Genomic DNA, 19,657 nt, shown 5'->3' on the forward strand with positions numbered 1-19,657 from the left:
GGAGGGGGGGATGGGCATGGAGGAGGACACATGTGGGGATGAGCACTGAGTGTTATGTGGAAACTAATCTGACAATAAACTATTTGTAAAAAAAAAAAAAAAGAATTTGTCTTTCAAGACAACAGAGTTCTGCCTAATTAAGACAAAGCCAGGCCCACCCCCAATTCCCTAGTTGTCCCCATTCCTGTCCCAAGTACTGCACAGGGATCCCCACCCAGAAGTCCTCCTGGAGGACCTGATAGTTGATTTTTTCATCAATTTTGGAAAACTTTAGCTACTTTTAATTAAAATATTTTTGTCTTTTCTCTCCTCTAATTTTGGAACTTTAAATAGACAAACAGGTATCACTTTGCTCCACACATTTCTTGTACTCTATTTTGTTTGTTGTTGGTGTTTTCTACACTTTTATCTTTGTGTATTCATTTTTGATATTTCTACATTAGTCTTCTTCAAGTTTAATACATTTGTGTTCTGCTGTGTCCATTTGGCTCTTAAGACCATCCAATGTATCCATATTTCATGGATATTTGTAATTTTAGTATAACACATGGTTATTTTTATAGTATCAATTTTCTTTTAAATATCTGTTCTTTAAATTAATTTTATCTATTGTTTTCCTGTAGTTCCCTTAACATACTTGAAATAGCTACTTTAACGACCTTGACACTAATTCCAACATCTGGATCTGAGTGTCTGTCTTCCAGAATCCATTTATTTTTGCTTCATTTCTTATCACATTTTTTTGCTTCCTTATGTATCTTTTAATTTTTTATACAAAACCATACATTTCATATGAAATAAATGTAATGAAAATGTTTGTATTATTTACCAACCTCCACCACCACCACCCCCATTGACAAGAGTGTTTGCTTTTTCTTGATCTAATCAAGAAGTGAGCTCAGATAGGTAGAGTTGCACTTCTGGTTTGAGTCAGTCCACTTTTGGTTTCAAAACTCTAAAAGTAAAGACCTTCTTGCCTTTTTATCAAGAATCTGATTGGTCTCTTCTTCCTCCATCCCAAGATACTCGGATTTGTCCTGCTTTTCTGATGTTTTGATCTCTGCCTTTTAATCTCACTTTGAGTGACTTTAAATATAGCAACTGTTTGGATGAGAATACAGTTGTGTATTTGAAGCAGGATCTTTTTCTTACTGGGACTTTTTCTATGAAACTATAGGAATTTTCACTTCGTTCTTAGGCTCCAGAAGAGCACCCTCATTCTGCAAGTTTTCAGAATTGTCCATGTTAGACATACGTCCAAAGGTGTCTGATTCTTCTTTCCCTCATCAACATTCCTTCATTCCAGCAAACCCTAATCTTCAATCCATACTCAGAGTTGGCAAAACATAACCAGGTAAAAGATGGCCAGAAACAATACGTTGCTAAAGGAGGCCCTTCCCACTTTCATTTAATTCATTTAGTCATTTTTCTTCTCAATATTTCCAGGATATCCAGTTCCTTTCAACACACACACACGAGAACACACATACACACACACGCACACGCACATGCATACACACCCCACACACACACAGTTTGTTATTGTTTTTCCAGTTTGCAGGAGGAATGTTGTTCTGTTCCATCCTATTCTGTCATACTTGGAATATTCCCATACAATGTTGTATCATCTTACCACACTTTATTTTTATAACTAGAATTATCTACCTGTAATGCATATTATATGCCTCTTTAATTACTTAGCTAATAACTAACTTCCCTAGTAGAGTGGAAACACTTGAGAGCAGGTACTTTGTTTCTTTTTACATTTATTGTTTTTTCTTAAGAACTTAGAATAGTGCCAAGTAGGTATTTTCCAAATCAATGAATGAATAGTAGAATGTAGTGCAGCAGAATAATATAATATCTCACCCATATTTCCTGGCTCAGAAGTCAGGGGTGGCAAATGTTCCCTTACATTCATTTTTCAACTTTCCATTGGTACACAAATTCCATCTGGCAGATTTTGTCAGTATTCTCACCATTGATGACCTTTGTGTATGTTGTTCTTTCACCCCCAAAGGATGTCATTTTTTATGTTTTATCTTTTTTAATATTTTATTTTATTTCTAAGAGAGAGAGACAGCATGAGCAGGGGAGGGTCAGAAAGAGAGGGAGACACAGAATCTGAAGCAGGCTCCAGACTCTGAGCTAGCTGTCAGCACAGAGCCCGACGCGGGGCTCGAAACCACGAACTGTGAGATCATGACCTGAGCCGAAGTCGGACGCTTAACCGACTGAGCCACCCAGACGCCCCAAGGATAAGTCATTTTTTAAAAAGTTTTTGTATTTATTTTGAGAGACAGAGAGAGAGAGGCAGTGCAAGTAGGGGGTGGACAGAGAGGGAGAAAGAGAATCCCAAGCGGGCACAATACTATCAGCACAGAACCCAATGTGGGGTTCCATCTCACAAACAGCAAGATCATGACCTGAACTGAAATCAAGAGTCCAATGCTTAACTGACTGAGCCACCCAGGCACACCAGGCGTAATTTACTTTTAGCTTTCTACAGTGGATATCACTATTGTTCCATAATCTTCATGAAGTGGCATGCATTTGCAGGCTCTCAGCTTATTTTCATGTCTAAAGTAGTGATAAAATAACAGTATCGTTATGTTGATAAAAAAGAATAATATAGTAAAGTAAAAACAATTTCTATGGAAAGCTATTTTTTACAAATTTATGTAGATTCAATTTCTGTAAGGTAAATAATGTATCATATATATATATATATATATATGTATATACAGGATGGACCTGTAACAGCATAGGTATTTTTAAAAGCAAAAATAATCTAAACATATTATAAATCTAAATAAACACTTTAAACAATTACTTTGTTTATTGTTCTTAGATTGTAAAGGACCTCCTCCAAGAAAACAAATTGAAATTTTGTCAGGTGTCTGGCCTGAACAAAACTATCCAGAGGGAACTAAGGCTGTATATAAATGCAGACCTGGATACATAACTCTTGGATCTATTATAATGGAATGCAGGAATGGAGAATGGGTGGCTCGTAATCCATTGAAGATATGTGAGAGTAAGTAATTCATACATTTGTGAACTTTGTGAAAACTTTAGTTTGAAAATACTAAATGAGATTGTAGCAATATTAGCTAATTATATCACAATTATCATTTTAATACAAAATAATATACCATCATTATTCTTAATAAGGAGATGAAATCTTCCAAAATACAAAACCAACCATATAGATAAGTTTAATAATAAAATAAGAACTTTGCCATTTTTCACTTTTCCACATCTTTAAATATTTCCTCTGATATAATATTAAATGTCATTTTCCTTGAACTCCTAGATAAAATATGTTTTCCTGTGTCATATAATAAAATTATATTCTTTTTTTCATTTTAGAAAGGCCCTGTGGACATCCTGGAGATACACCTTATGGTACTTTTCAACTTGTAAGAGGAGAAAAATTTGAATATGGTGCAAAGGTTGTTTACACATGTAATGAGGGGTATGTAGTCAATATAAAAAGAGATTTGTAATTGCGGTGATTATAACTTAAATGGCAAATAGGGAGAGTACTGATTAGTATTTTTAAGGTTACTTTATTTTTCTATGAGCATTTTTATAAGTACTATACAAGTAGCCTAAAAAATTAATCTATGATGGAAATTATTATATTTAGATACCACATTATTCTCAACATTGAAAAATTAAAATGAATCATATTAACTCTGGGAAAGTGTAGCTCTAGGAGGGCTGGAAAACAATATACAAATAAATAAGGGTTTATTCCAACAAGTCCTGACTAATTTCTATTATGTGCAGAGTATATGCAAGTTCAATATGTCAGGGACAGTGCAAATAGTAACAAAATCATATTACGTGACAGTTCTTTGAATAAAGCTTTTAAAATTTAGGAGAAGCAAATATTTTACACAGAAGTAATAATAACTACCATTATTTGGGGCGCCTAGGTGGCTCAGTCACTTAAGCGTCCAACTTCGGCTCAGGTCATGATCTCACGGTTTGTGGGTTCGAGCCTCGTGTTGGGCTCTATGCTGACAGCTAGCTCAGAGCCTGGAGCCTGTTTCAGATTCTGTGTCTCCCTCTCTCTCTCACCCTCCTCTGCTCATGCTGTCTCTTTCTCTCAGAAATAAATAAAAAAAATTTAAAAATAAAAAAAGTAATAACTACCATTATTTAAGCTTCCATGGTCTGTAAATTACTCTAATCACATGTACCAAAAGTGCTACTACCTTCATAATCATTGCCTCTGCTCTCTAACCAACTACTAGATTTTCATGGCTAATCTTAACACTGTGAAACCTCTTCAGTGTTCTTTATTCCTGTTATGCCCATCCAGGTCGAAAAATTGTGTTGAAGAAAGTTTCATACTTTGGAAAATCATTACAAGTTTATACTGCATATATAAAAATAGAATCAAAAAATTACAAATTGATTTTTATTATTCTCTCATTTATTTCTTCGTTTGAGACAATAAAATACAATATTTTAAAGGTTAGTCTTTGGAATAAACCTGCATCCCAAAACTCCACCACTTAGTAACTGTATGTATCATTTTAATATCCCTTCACTCCCATTTCCTCAATTATGAAAGTAGAAACATGGGGCGCCTGGTTGGCTCAGTCAAGTGGGCATCTAACTCTTCATTTTGGCTCAGGTCATGATCCCAGGGTCGTGAGATCGAGCCCCACATCAGGCTCTGCACTGAGCATGGAGCCTGCTTGGGATTCTCTCTCTCCCTCTGCCCCTCTCCCCAGCTTGCACATCCTGTCTCTCTCTCTCTAAAAAGAAAAAAAAAAGTACAACACAGCAGGTGCATCATAGGATTGATGGAAAACATATATAAGACACATATTGAAGTCCTTCAAAGAGTCCTTGGGATATTGTAGACACCCAATAAGTCTTAGTGCTTACAATTTTAGGCTCTCTTTGGCCACTATCTGAGATTTTCCAAAGATACTTGTAGTTCAACTTTCAATCATTGCTGTTGACTTTATTTTACATGACCAAATAGATGAAGACCATCTGGGCCTAAATTTTCCAATTACCTCACTGTTCACCTCTGTAATATCCCTTTTAATACAGGTGAGTCTGACCCCATTAGGTTCCATAATGGACCTAGCAAAAGGGATCAAAACTCATAGACTTCTTCCACTAGATTCCCTAAATCTCAGTAATAGATATTTATAATTTGGTGAAAAAATTAGTGACATATTTAACCTTTTACTCTGGCTCCACTTAATTCATCTTTGCTTCCTTCATCTTGTATGAATTCTGGGCAAACTCTGTTAGCGACTCTATGAAATTAACTGCTTCTTTTTTTTTTNCACCCAGGCGCCCCTGAAATTAACTGCTTCTGCCACTCAGCTTGGACTTTCAGCAAGGACTAGATATTCGTCAGTGAAATTAAAAGTCCTTGGACTAGGCCAGATCAGCAAACATCAATGTTTTATGCTATTTAAAAATTTTTTAGAGAGATTGTTTTACCTACCTGAGGGGATGTAAATCTTTTGACCTAGTTGTGGAATCAATGTAGAATGGGTTTACTACACCCGTGGTTTCTGCTAGTCAGTTGAGCCTTTTTGATCCCTTGTCCCCATCCATCTTTTCTCTGCTAAATATCTATTTAGCTGAATACTAGCCATGTATCAGGATATTTGATATGGATATCCAGTTTCAGTATCCTTGGGTAGGTGGTTTTAAGGAAGAGCTCTGCAAAATGTCTTTCTTGTATGTCGTCCAGCTGGGATTGCAGATACATGAGCTGTTACTTTTCCCCAAGTACCAACATTTGGACAATCTCTTTTTCTCCACCCTTTCCCTATGTATATGGGCCCTAAGCGGTTTTGTGTAGAATGTTGCAGAATTCCTAAAGCACCTACCTAAAACCAATGGGTTTCTGATGTAGATGGAAAATGTTAACCAGGAAATGTATTTTCTATGTTGGAGCAGGGTACCTGTAGAGGAGACAAACAAGAAACTTTAATAGCCAGTCATTTTGTTCCTTTATATAAAGAGACATAGAGTAATTATTTGGCTTCAAGTTCTGTGAATCTCAATTAATCTATTGAAATTTTTTCTTCCTTTAGAGAATTGGGAACAAATAACATTCAGAGAAAGATAAAGTATTTTTTGAGGGAGAAAGTTTGTTTTTGTTTTTGTTTTTTTTTATCTGTGTAATGGGTGAAGCAATCCTTATTTGCAGATGAAGGAAACATTTGTCTGTGTAGAATTATTTAGAAGTTTATGAAAGGCCCATTCTCAAAAATATCTCTTGTGGTTATCAAAATCCTGCCCATCATTTATTTTTTGAGAAAAAGCTTTCTGCTTCTTGCTGTCCACCGTAATATTAAGAAATATTAAGAAGGATGATTTGCTTTGCTCTAAAGCCTCTGGTAATGATTGTACATTTTGCATCTGCCCCAAGGAACTTTCAAGAAAATAGAGCATTTAAGATTTTAAAAACTAGCTTGATGAGTACCACAGTTAGATAAATTTGACATTGAATAGGATTTATAAGGAAACCTGACTTAATGACCACACTCTGTAAAAATGCATGGGATGGAGACAGGAAAATGAAGACAAGTGTTAAAAAATACTACATACTAAGAAACTTTGGCTAGTATTATCATTGATTATGTAAAAAGTCCCAAATGTTCCAAAAATGTCATAATTGTGGAGGGTAGGAGTATGGAACAAGACTAGAGAAAGTGGAACATATTGTTAGTTCTTGGTTACTAACATGTTTTTGGTTTTTGGTTATGGTGGTAGTTCAAGGAGGTTATAACATTGTTAATGTGTAACTAATTGACTAACTCAATGAAAAACCTAAGTGGATATTTAGCCCAAAATTGTAATGGGTTTGTGTCATGATCCAAGGATTATAATTATTCCTAGTCCATGTGCCTGAAGACTTGAGGCCCTTTCTTAAGTAAGAAAGAATCTTTAAAAAGATAGAAAAGGGTGCCTGAATGGCTCAATCAATTAAGTGTCCCACTCTTTTAATTCATCATGACTATTTTTTAGTTCCTTGATCTTTGCAGCAATAGATTCTCTGCTGTCTTCTACACTTTTTCAAGCCCAGCGATTAATCCTATGACTATTATGCCAAATTATTTTTCAGTTATATTGTTTGTATCTGTTTTGATCAATTCTTTAGCTGTCATTTCTTCCTGTAATTTCTTTTGAGAAGAATTCTTCCATTTCATCATTTTGGCTAGTTTTAAGTCCCTTGTGTGTTTTAAAAGCTTGTTATGTGCTTTGCACCTGTGAGCACTATTATATTAAAAGCAGTCATACACTGTCCAGGGCCTGGCCTTTCAGGAGGTGTTTTTGGAGAGTGTTACTTGTTCTCTGTTGTTGTGACTTTGGTTACTTTATCTCCCTACTCGTAGTGATATTTGGACCCTCCCCCATGTGTGCTTTGATTTGTTCCTTGATGTAGCCTTAGAAAGGAAAACAAACAAACAAAAACAAACAGAAAACAAAAACAAGCAAACACACAAACAAGAAAACCCCAAAAACAAAAAAAACAGAAACACCAGCTCCAAGTACACACCATGGGTGCAGGTGGTGCTGATTGGAAGAGGCCTTATCCCATACAGAGAGAGAAATGACAGGGGTGGGGGAAAAAGAAAAAGAAAAACTGACCAGACAGAGAAACTATATAGATTAATATAGATATTAATTATAATATAATATCTATATATTAAACTATATGGATTATAGTTTAACTATAAATTATAGTTTAACTATAATCCATATAAACTATATGGATTAATCCAGAGAGACTGTAAGGAAAATAAAGGAGGCAATTGCGCAGACAGAGAAACTATACAGCTTAATCCAGAGAGAGAGAGAGAGAGAGAGAAATAAAGGAGGTGTAGAACATGTATCATAAGAATATTTTAAATATATCTGCTTAAACAAACCAACAACCAGAGTATCCAGACTAGAGGAGGGAAGAGACAAGGAGAAAAACAAAGAAGAATAATATATCTATATAATGAGACTCGTCCGAGAATTAAATGAGGTAACGCAACAGCGCTGATCTAAAGAGGGGCCATCTGGTTCCTCAGCGTCGATCCTCCTGGGGTAGAAAGATACACCTGCGCTGTGGGCCTGTGGTCTGTTCCCTAAAGCCCCACCTTGTTGGTGATGGGGACAAAAATGGCGACATCTCAGTCTCTCCTCCTCGGACTAGGTGTCCCAAACTACTTTTCAAGCAGTCTTCACTGTGCCTCGGGCGCAAGTGAGGTGGCTTGTCCAGCTGCTCCGACTCCTGTGCCTCCTGGCACTCGGCTGGGATTGACCCCTATTGTCTTTAAGGTTCCCACTATGACCCCCCGGGTTTCGGGGAAGTGCCGCTCCTTTGAGCCGATATATACCTTCTTCCCATAGCACTCCAGGGAGGGATTGCTCTCTCTCCCTGGGGATTGCGCCTTTGAACTAGTTATAGAGTCCGGGGCTGGCTCCCCTGCTCCCCAGGTGCGTGAACTGGGCAGCCAACCCCTTTCCGGAAGAAGCCCCGCAGTTAAGATTGGATCTTTATCTGTCCAGACCTGTGGTTTGTTTTTTTTCTTTCATCCAGATACAGCCCTACACTTCCCTAGCCTCTCTTTTTCTTCCCTTTGTGTCTCCGCAGAGGAGGATCCCTTCCCTCCATTTGTTTTTAACTCTCCCAGTCCGCAGTCACTCACCTATGGCCCTTCAGGGTGTCCTGGTGGGTCCCTGGAAGCATCTCTGTCACTTTGCTGCTTGGACTCTTGGAGTTCAAAGTACTTTGGCCTCAACACTGCTTTGTTTGAGATAGGAGGGAACTTCGGATCCCCCTACATCTTTGCCATGTTAGCCCCTCCCCCTCGGAATCAAGTGACCCACTCTTGATTTTGGCTTAGGCCATGATCTCACAATTCATGAGACTGAGTCCTAAGTCAGGTTCTGTACTGACAACGTGGAGCCTGCTTAGGATTCTCTCTCTCTCCCTCTCTTTTTGCCAATTCCTCAGTCTCGCACTCTCTCTCTCTCTCAAAATAAATACACTTAAAAAAAATTCTTCATCTCATATAGTTACAACAAGAACAAACAAGTTTTAGAAAAAGGAAAGATAGAAATTTAAGAAAGAGAAAGAATAGAAAGAGGGAAAGGAGGGAAAGCAAAAGAAAGAGGGACAGAAGGGAGAAAGGACAGAAGGAAGTCAGAAGGAAGGAAGATAGAGAGGAAGGAAATGTATATGCTGTTAATTTTCTCTGAAATGTAGTTCCTGGACATTCAGAATGTATCAAACTTGAAATTGCATATAAATACACATTAGCTCACCACTCTGTTATTTTTGGTTTCAGGTATCAAATGCTAGGTAGGATCAATTTCCGTGAGTGTGAATCTGATGGATGGACCAATGATATTCCTATATGTGAAGGTATATACAAAATTGTTTACAAATATATTCAAATATTTAAAATATCTCAGGTTTTTTGAGATATCTTACATTAAAATATCTTTAAGGTTTGTAATTACATATTTTCACTTAAAGTGTTTTTGTGGCTTCTAATACAGAATGGGTATCTAAGCTTTTTATTACTACACTATTTTGTGTTTCATTAACCAAATATGAATACAGGTTCATCTGATCTAGTATATTCAAAGTATTAAATATTAGGAAATCTATAGAACCTATTTTCCTTTCCTTTTGGATTCTAAACACTAGAAATAGCAGAAGTATCAGAATTTCAGCTTTATTTATGAAGACATAATCAATCAATAACCACCCAAATCCAGACTGTCAATAACAGCATAAATGGAGAACATGATTTAGACATCTCCCCCTCCTGCATGGCAAGGGAGATTTTCTTGTGGTCTTAGTCTCACTAAAAAGAGACAGGAAGTAAGGAAGAACTCTGCTTTTATTGCTGATTCATAAAGCAAAGAGTCAGAACGAGAAAATTTAGATCCTGTTTCCAAATTTTGGGCTAGTAATCCCAATCTCTAGTCATCATGCAAATAAAAGATATGAGTCGGAAGAGTCTTTCTTAGTTCAATGCTGAGTAAGTAGAAAGGGAGAGGAAGAGGGGACAAGGAAAGTGAGGAGGAAAAGGGGGGGAAGAGTAGGAAGACAGGGGGGAGGAGGAAAGAGGAGGAAGATGGCAATGTGATCATTCAAAAGTCTTATTACCTAAAGAAGAGAATTTATGGAAATGAAAGGAAAGATCTAAATGTTTTAAAGAACATCTACACTGAAATCACCTGAGGTGCTTGTTTAAAGCTGAAATTTTGAGTTACTAAAACCCCACTAAATCAGGATCTCAGGTAATAGGGCAGGGAGATAGTCATAGAATTTCCATATTAATATGCATCCTTGATGGTTCTACTATAAATTAAAGTTTAAATGCCATAACCTAAAAGATATGGGAAAATATTAAGTAAAATCAAAGGGAGTACTCAAATTATTTTGAGCACTGATGTGGGAGAGGAAGGAGAATTAAGGACTGTTTATCTATTAAAATAAATAGAATCAGGAACTTTGCTTTTATACCTTTTAGCAATACAGTATAATATTATCCTGGGGCTTAAATGAAAACTTGATCTAAGTTTATCAAGCTTTATATTTTTCAATTATTTAAGAAACATTTGTTTCTTACTATAAAAATGTAAACTGACATTCAAAAAAATAATTTTTTCTTTGTCCACTCTCATAGAAAATCATCAGATAAGCTTATTGTTGTTGTTGTTTTTAATTTATAAGCCTTTATAGCCAAAAAAAAAGGCTTACCAAATGCTTCTTTAAAAATATTAAGTAATTTCCCCATTCTTTCCTTCCTAATGATTTTATACCTATATGTGCATATATACATATTTTTCTTAATAAAGTTGTCAAATTCTACTAGGAAAAGTTATATTATTTTTTTCAGTTGTTAAGTGTTTGCCAGTGACACATCCAGAGAACGGGAAATTTACCAGTAGTGCATTGGAAATAGACCAGGAATACACTTTTGGACAAGTGGTACGGTTTGCGTGCGATTCAGGCTTCACGCTTGTTGGGCCTGCAGAAATACATTGCTCAACAAATGGTGCTTGGAGTGGAGAAATCCCGAAATGTATGGGTAAGATACACTTACTGTTCATGGGATTGGACAATTGTAGTTTTTCTCATGAAAATATGTATGTTTAAATATTGTGCATAGCATAATACTAATTATACTAATAACACTAATAACGTAACATTTATTTGGGCACGTATTATTTGTCAGTAATTGATCTAAGTTCATGACATGTGTCATTCCATTTTGCCTTCAAAATGAATGTGATTTATGCACTCTTTTCACCTCTATTTTATAACTGAGGAAATTGTGGGGCAAATAGTTAAATCTCATGACAAGTTTATGATGGCATAACAGCAGAGTTAAGATTCAAACTCAGGTTATCTGAAACTAAATTCCATGGTCCTAACCATAATTAAATTGTAATTGACTTTCATGCTCAAATAGAATACTAAGCATTTCTACTGAAAGCTTTAATATTGGCCTACAGAGCAGGCTTCTTTTAATTTGTAAGATCAAAAAGTCATTATTTATTTCCACTATACATCACAATAACATTCTGTAATTGAATGATACTTCTAGAATGAGATCCTATTTTATATTTGCACTGTGAGTTTAGATAAATATTGTAGAACTAAACTGAATTCACTAAATAAATTTTAGCCTTTTAAAAAAAGTTCTATAGTAAACTGTAAGTCAAGATTCCTTTAGTTATAATACTGCTAACTAGTTCATCATGACCAGTATGGCGATCTGGGCTTTTGTAATGAAACATTATGATCAATTTACTTAAAAGTGCCATGCTTCATTATACCAATCCTTGTTTGGCAGACATTTCCACCTTATTTATTTATTTATTTATTTATTTCGGAGAGAGAGAGTGTGTGTGTGTAAGCAGGGGAGAGTCAGAGAGAGAGGGAGACACAGAATCTGAAGCAGTCTCCAGGCTCCAAGCTAGCTGTCAGCACAGAGCCCAACGTGGGGCTCAAACCCAGGAACCCTGAGATCATGACGTGAGCCGAAGTTGGATGCTTAACCAACTGAGCCACCCAGGTGCTCCTGCCATATTTATTTTTTTAACGGTATCTAAAATTCACACTTTCTTCTCTAGTCTATGTTATACAGAGAGGCAGAGAAAAGCACTCTGTTCTTAAAAATTTTAACAAAACTAGTTCTTCAAGTCAGTAATGGTAATCATATTTCTATTCAGCACAACAAATACTGTATATTCCAGAGGTTCACAGATGGGGTTTCCTCCTTAAAACTGAATTTCTGAGCACTTGGGTAGCTCAGTCAGTTGAACATCAGATTCTTGATATTGGCTGAGGTGGTTATCTCCCAGTCATGGGATCCAGCCTGGCGTCCAGCTCCAGGCCCACTGTTGAGCCTGCTTGGATCCTCTCTCTCCCTCTCTCTCTTTCTCTGCCTCTCTTTCCCCACCTCATGTGCTCTCGCTCTCTCTCTGTCTCTATGACTCCCAAGCTCTCTCTCTCAAAATAAGTAAACTTAAAAAACACTGGGTAACCTGGGTGCTTCAGTTGGTTGAGTGTCCAGCTTCAGCTCAGGTCATGATCTCTCGGTTTGTAGGTTTGAGCCCTGCATCAGACTCTGTGCTGACAGCCCAGAGCCTGGTGCCTCTTTCAGATTCTGTGTCTCTCTCTTTCTCTGCCCCTCCCCTGCTTATGCTCTGTCTCTCAAAATAAAGAAACATTAAAATTTTTTTTAAAAACTGTGGTTAATGAAACCTTACTGGAATGACTAATGCATAAGATACATTTTGAAGAAAGAATGAAACTTTTTCCAATGAATTTGAGGAGGGGAAAAGCATTATCAGTGACGAGAAGTGCAGGGAGAGGAAGTATAAATGCAGTGAGGCTTCCACAAGCCTGAAGCTCCCCTGTTCCATGCCCTCAGGAGCCCTTGTATAGGATGCAAGAAGGAGAGAGTCAGTGATGGATTGAAGATAGGCCAGTACAAGGTTCTAAGGTGCTCCATATCATGCTGAACAATTTGGCTTCTATTCAGACTGAATTGGGAATCGATGGAGAATTTCAGTGGAATCCTTCAATGGAGCAATGATAGCATAAGAGAAAAGGTCATTAAGTTACAAGCAGGAAAATAGATTACAGAGGTGGGAGAATAGGACCTGGGAAATTAATTATCATTGCTGTAATCTCAGGGAGAAATGTTTGAGAGAAGATAGGGGCAAAAATGGTGGCCAGATTTTCTTTTGAGAGAGAAAATTTGGATGGATGGTAAAACCACCAAAAACAGAAGATGCAATTCAGAGATATAATGACAATAGGTTAAATTAACTTCTTTGACAAAGTGTTATACCAGTAATTACTCTATTATCAATAACTAGAAAATACGTACTTTCCAGTAGTCATTCGGTGAAAATATTTATCACACTAAGACTATGTATCTATACTCAATTTTATATATACACTTGATGAACATTTACTGGCCACTATTTACTTGAAGAGGACTAATTTGTCTTGAAACCAAATAAAATTGGCAACATAATTTTCATTTATTTGCTTATCTATTTTTGAAAGAAAGAGAGGGAGAGAAAGTATGAGTAGGGGAGGGACAGAGAAAGAGGGAGAAAGAATCCCACGCAGGTCTGCACTGCCAGCGGGGAGCCACAGATGGGGTTCAATCCCAGGAACCATGAGATCATAACCTGAGCCAAAATCAAGAGCCAGTTGCTGAAGCAACTGAGCCACCCAGGCACCCCTAGCAACATAAGTTTAATCAGAATTTTACCTTCTTTCAAAAATCAAAATTAAGGACAACAGATAAATTATTCAAGCGTTCAAATCAAAATAGAACTTTTATTTGCTGGCCTGATGTACCTAAAAGAAACAAAACTTGTATCTTTAGTATAACTATGTCTTAGACATGGCCCTTTAATATATAACAGACATTTTGGAATTTGATCCCTTATATTTAGAAATTTCCTGCCAAAAGCCAGAAATTCCAAATGGAAGTGCTGCATCTCCGAAGAAAACTTACAAGGAAAATGAACGATTTCAATATACATGTCAAAAGGGTTATGAATACAGTAATAAAGGAGATGCTATATGCACTGCACTGGGATGGACTCCAAGTCCTTCATGTAAAGGTAATGTTATCTTTCTTTTCTATATATTTTGTTGTATGTTTTATCAATTCTTTTCATTTATATATTCCTCACAGTTAAGCAGTTTATTTCTTCTCACAATGAAGTATTAATGTTTACAGGGACCAACTATTGTAAAGACAATATACTTAATGCTTTATGTGTGCAAAATTAATTTTAGTATAATTCTCTCACAATGAAGATAGACATAAAAGGAACAGAGGAGTTCAATAGCTCATTAGTAGTTGGTCTGTGGTCAAAAAGCAAGTCTAGAGCAGAGCCAGGGCAATAACAGGCTTCTCAGGCATGAGTACTTCTCAAACAGATAGCTCTTCTAAAGCCTAGCATTTAGCTTTGCGACATAAATGAGATGAATACCATATGAGGAAACCTTCAGTTAACAATGGAATTAAGTGGAAGCAACTGGAGATTTCATTAACCACAGGCCTAATACGAATCAGCAGTGATAATGATGCGGAAAAAACAAAAACAAAACCCGCCAAACTCTTTCAGGCTTCCTAATGAAGGGGTGTTGTGCAGAACTAGAATCCATCTCAACTGTGCTTCATACCCATGAAAAGTTATGTCTGTAATATTGTGTTCTACTTGGCCTCCCTCATTTTAAAAGAGATGGTTTCAAACTATCATGGCCCAGATGCAAAAATGTAAAGAGTTAAGAAATCATATTATTAGAAGAATAGCAAGAAGATACAACTATATCATGGTAACAGCTGTGTTGAGATGTTTACAAACATTTATGGAAAAGAATGAGTTAACTTCTGATGAGGGCTGCAGCAGTGAGTGAAACAAGTTACAAGTGCCATCATGCATGAAATCAGAGGTCAAGTGGCCTTTAAATAGGGTGACTGTGCAGGTATCGTCATATTGTGTCCCAGAGTGGATGGGGAGATGGTGAGAAGAGTTGAATTCTTTTCTTTTTTTTTTCTGAGAGAGAGAGAGAGACAGCATGAGCAAGGGAGGGTCAGAGAGAGAGGGAGACACAGAATCCGAAACAGCCTCCAGGCTCTGAGCTGGCTGTCAGCACAGATCCTGATGTGGGGCTTGAACCCATGAACCGTGAGATCATGACCTGAGCTGAAGTAGGATGCTCAACTGACTGAGCCACCCAGGTGCCCCAAGAGTTGAATTCTTAAAAGGTCTCTGAACTTTTAATGATATGATTCATAATTTCATGTGTAAACCTTGTTTAATGATCCTCTTTTACAAAACCTAGAGTTAGTTTTTGAGTCAATTTGGTTCTTTTTTTAAAAATGTTTTTGAAGATTTTTTTAAAGTAAACTGTACACCCAACCTGTGGCTTGAACTCACAACCCTGAGATCAAGAGTCACATGCTCTACTGACTGAGTCAGCCAGGCACCCCACCTCCCACAAAAACATTTGGGGTTGAGGCCACAAGTAGCTCCTTGGAAAATATATCTTCCTACAGCTGAGTTACCTCCACTTTCAGGCTTGTTAAGAAAATATTTTAGAAAGAGGTTAATGAGCACAAGACAGTAATCACCCAAATTAGATCTGTGATCAGCTGATGGTGTGTGGAGTCCAGCTGTTTGTCTTCATGGCATTGGTGGCTCCTATGCAAAGAAAGTGGGTGCACAAGTCCTCTGGCGTTAACTTTTGCCATATGTTTTACTTACAGAGCCCTACTTAACTATTTAGGTAGTTAAATTGTCCATCTAGTCGTCAAAATACAACTTATAAACCACTTACTTAAATCAGACCCTTTATCCTGTATAAACATGAGAAAAAAATCACTGCAGGTTTCAGTGAACATTAGAATAAATCATCATTCCAGGTTTCAATGAAATTTACTTCAAAGTAAGACATCAGAATCTGAATTCAACTTTACTTTGACAGAGGACTCAGGAAAGGATGATTGCTATATAGAAGTTGCCTAGTGAATTCTTTTTCTTGGTCATGTAGCTACCTGCTTAAAGCTCTTGCTTAGCACATATTTGTTTTAACAGTAGGAAATCTGTTTTTCCCGTATGTGTTGTTACAGTTCCTAGGCTTACTTTTCTTGAAACTTGACTCACTTACACACACACACACACACACACACACACACACACAGTAAAGATCCTATGTTTATAGAACATTTTCTTTTTAGAATTTTTTCATTTTCTTAGTCACCTGTATAACTCAAAAACCCAAGACTGCATGCCTTAGAATCCTACTTTCTTTAGGGAGGGAGATGCCAGGATCGAGGTGTACTAAGATTGGATACTTTCTTTCACAAAACAGTTTACTAAACATTGACATAAATAAAGAGACGTTTACCCCAAATTAAATAAGCACGCACTCTCTGTTACAACAATGCTTAATTTTATTGAAATGTGTTTTACCTTAACTGGATATAGAGAAGTCTCTTATTAAAAGAAACTCAGGGGCCACCTGATTGACTCAGTCAGTTAGGCGTCCCACTCTTGATTTTGGCTCAGGTCATGACCTCACAGTTAATTTCAAGAGTTTGAGACCCATGTCACACTCTGTGCTGACAGCATGAAGCTTGCTTGAGATTGTCTCTTTCCCTCTCTCTCATCTCCCCCTCCCACCCCCCGTGCTTCACGTGCAGCTCTCTCAAAATAAATAAATAAACATTAAAAAATAAATAAATAAGTAAAAGAAACTCTGCTATGTACCTCAGCTAATATTATCACAAATGCTTCTCTTTATTTTCCTAGGACAATAGAAGGATCTACCAGCTGGTAACAATGAATTCCAAATCTATAGATCTTACTTTTTCCAAATCTATAATAAATTTGGAATTAAATAATAAAAGAAAATTTAAATAATATAATCTAGGATAAAATAGTTCAACTTTCTTCAGTTGGTTTATTATTTGAATGTGTCAGGCTTTTTAATGTTTATTTAGTTATTTTGAGGGTGGGCACAGAGCACAACCAGGGAGATGGACAGAGTGAGAAGAGAGGGAGAATCCCAAGCATGCTCCACACTGTCAGCACAGACCCTGATGTGGGCCTCAATCTCATGAACCGTGAATTCAAGACCTGAACCAAAATCAAGTGTTGGACACTTAACTGACTGAGCCACCCAAGCACCCCTCAGGGCGATTTGTCCAAACTTTGTCAAAACCTCAGTCTCTGTATCTAATAAGAAACAGTATCTGACAGCAAGTCATTTATAGGAATAATTAAAAGTAACAAGACCTGCTAAATAAAAGCCATCATTGATCCAAATCCATCTGTTCTCTGTACAAGTCGGATTTTCTGATGATGAACATAGAGTACTACCATTAAATTATTGTTCTTATTTCAAATGCTTACTAGTGGTTTCTAACAGTAGAAAAAATATGACCCCCATAACCATATTTTGGATAGAGGAACTTGTTCTGGCAATATTATAATATCATCGTTTATTTTAATGGAAATTATGAAAGTAGGGAATTAGAATTTATCAAAGGATTTATGTCCACTGCTCAAAAGTAATCACCTGAAGATCTTCTTTCCTAGTTATTTTAACAAAATTCTCCCAATATTTTTTGTTGGCCTCTTAGTAAAACTCTTGCTTTTATATATGATAGCTTTTGACTTCAAAATTAAGTTAAGCCACACTATGAAGTAAAAGATATAATAAACTGAACTGCAATAGGTCTATGAAAATATGATAGGGCAGAATATAGTGAGGAGAAAAAGTAAAAATAAATGAGGACATTTAAGGGTCATCTGTGAGTAGTGTAAATTAAAATCAAGCACTGTAGATGTATTACTTAAAATTTGTGTTTAGGTAGTCACATATTGTATTCTTTCTAATATAATCATTGCTAATATAAGTATATTATCATGTTTGCAGTAGAGATTTATTAAAATGTATTCTGGAGGAATGAAGTACAAATTTAAGACCAATTAAAAGACCATGACAAAACCTCTAGGAGTTGGATGTACACAGTGGAAGCATGGTGTGAAGAGGAGATGTATAACTAATAATTATATGATTGTAGAATGTGCTGTGTGAATGAATATTGAAATGAAGGGGAGGAAGGTACTTTTTTATGTACTTGATTATTTTAATGGGTAGTGATTTCAACATTATCCATATGCCCTTTTTCCACAGAATTCATATGTCCTTCTCCTCCTATTAAAAATGGTGACTATACACCCAAAGGCATCACATACAGAAGTGGAGATGAAATCATATATCATTGTAAAACTGGCTTTTATCCTTCAAACCAAGGAAAAAGGGCAAAATGTACTAAATCTAGATGGGAACCTGAGCCAAGATGTGGTAAGTTCCTGTCATATCTTGACCTACTTCTTAATTCTGAAATTACTGTCTCTTAAACAATTGTAACAAAGATGGGGACACAATAAATCCAAATATTTGCCTTACTGTGTATGTAAAGTGGGGGCTACAGAGACATTCTTTTCAAAGTAGACAATTTTAAGCACAATCTAAACCACATTTTGGAAATTTTTAAACTCTTTATATATATTGTGCTATTTGATGTTAACTATGTATGTATGAATATAAATTTCTCTAACTTTGATTTGTATCTCCCTAATGGTGAGTGATGCTGACCATCTTTTCATGTGTCTATTAGCCACCTGGATGTCTTCTTTGGAAAAATGTCTTTTCATGTCTTCTGCTCATTTCTTAACCAGATTATTTGTTTTTTGTGCACTAAGTTTGGTAAGTTCTTTATAGATTTTTTCAAAGGAGATATTCCAGATGGCTAACAGACACATGAAAAGATGCTCAACATTACTGATCAGCAGGGAAATACAAATGAAAACTACAGTAATGTGTCACCTCACACCTGTCAGAATGGTTAAAACTAACAACACAGGAAACAACTGATGTTGGTGAGGCTGTGGAGAAATGGTAACCCTCTTATGTTGTTGGTGAGAATGCAAACTGGTGCAGCCACTCTGGGAAACAATATAGAGGTTCCTCAAAAAGGTAAAAAATAGAGCTACCCTCTGATCCAGCAATTACAGTACTAGGTATTTGCCCAAAGGATAAAAAACACTGATTTGAAGGGGTACATGTACCCCAATGTTTACAGTAACATTATCAAAAATAGCCAATGTATAGAAAAAGCCCAAATGTCCATCAACTGGTGAATGCATGAAGAACATATATAAATATTCCATTTACAGTGGAATATTACTCAGCCATCAAAAGGAACGAACTCTTGCCATTTACAGTGACATGGATGGAGCTATGTATTATCATCATGTAACCATTATGTAACCATGTATTATGCTAAGTGAAATAAATCAAAGAAAGACAAATACCATATCATTTCACTCATATGTGTAATTTAAGAAATGAAACGGATGAACATGAGAGGGACATAGAGAGAGGCAAACCAAGAAACAGACTCTTAACTATAGAGAAAAAACTTAGCATTGCTGAAAGGGAAGTAGGCGGGGTGGGGGGAGTATATTTAAATAAGTGGTGGTTATTGAAGAGAGCACATGTTGTCATGAGCATTGGGTGTTATATGTAAGTGATGAATCA

At 36.5% G+C, this 19,657-nt stretch overlaps 1 protein-coding gene across 1 annotated transcript in view; it reads left to right on the plus strand.

The window, feature by feature from the left end:
• Positions 1-19,657, plus strand: part of LOC144241636 (complement factor H-like) — a gene marked incomplete at its 3' end in the record, with an annotated part of 68,743 nt that overhangs the window by 21,346 nt on the left and 27,740 nt on the right. Inside the window, exons 2-7 of the mRNA XM_077776545.1 lie at positions 2,852-3,037; positions 3,373-3,478; positions 9,336-9,412; positions 10,902-11,093; positions 13,987-14,157; positions 18,248-18,418. Of these exons, the coding sequence (XP_077632671.1) occupies positions 2,852-3,037; positions 3,373-3,478; positions 9,336-9,412; positions 10,902-11,093; positions 13,987-14,157; positions 18,248-18,418 (903 nt within the window). The remainder of the gene's footprint in view (positions 1-2,851; positions 3,038-3,372; positions 3,479-9,335; positions 9,413-10,901; positions 11,094-13,986; positions 14,158-18,247; positions 18,419-19,657) is intronic.

This window comes from Crocuta crocuta, unplaced genomic scaffold, assembly GCF_008692635.1.
Source record: "Crocuta crocuta isolate KB4526 unplaced genomic scaffold, BGI_CrCroc_1.0 scaffold220, whole genome shotgun sequence".
NCBI lineage: Eukaryota > Metazoa > Chordata > Mammalia > Carnivora > Hyaenidae > Crocuta > Crocuta crocuta.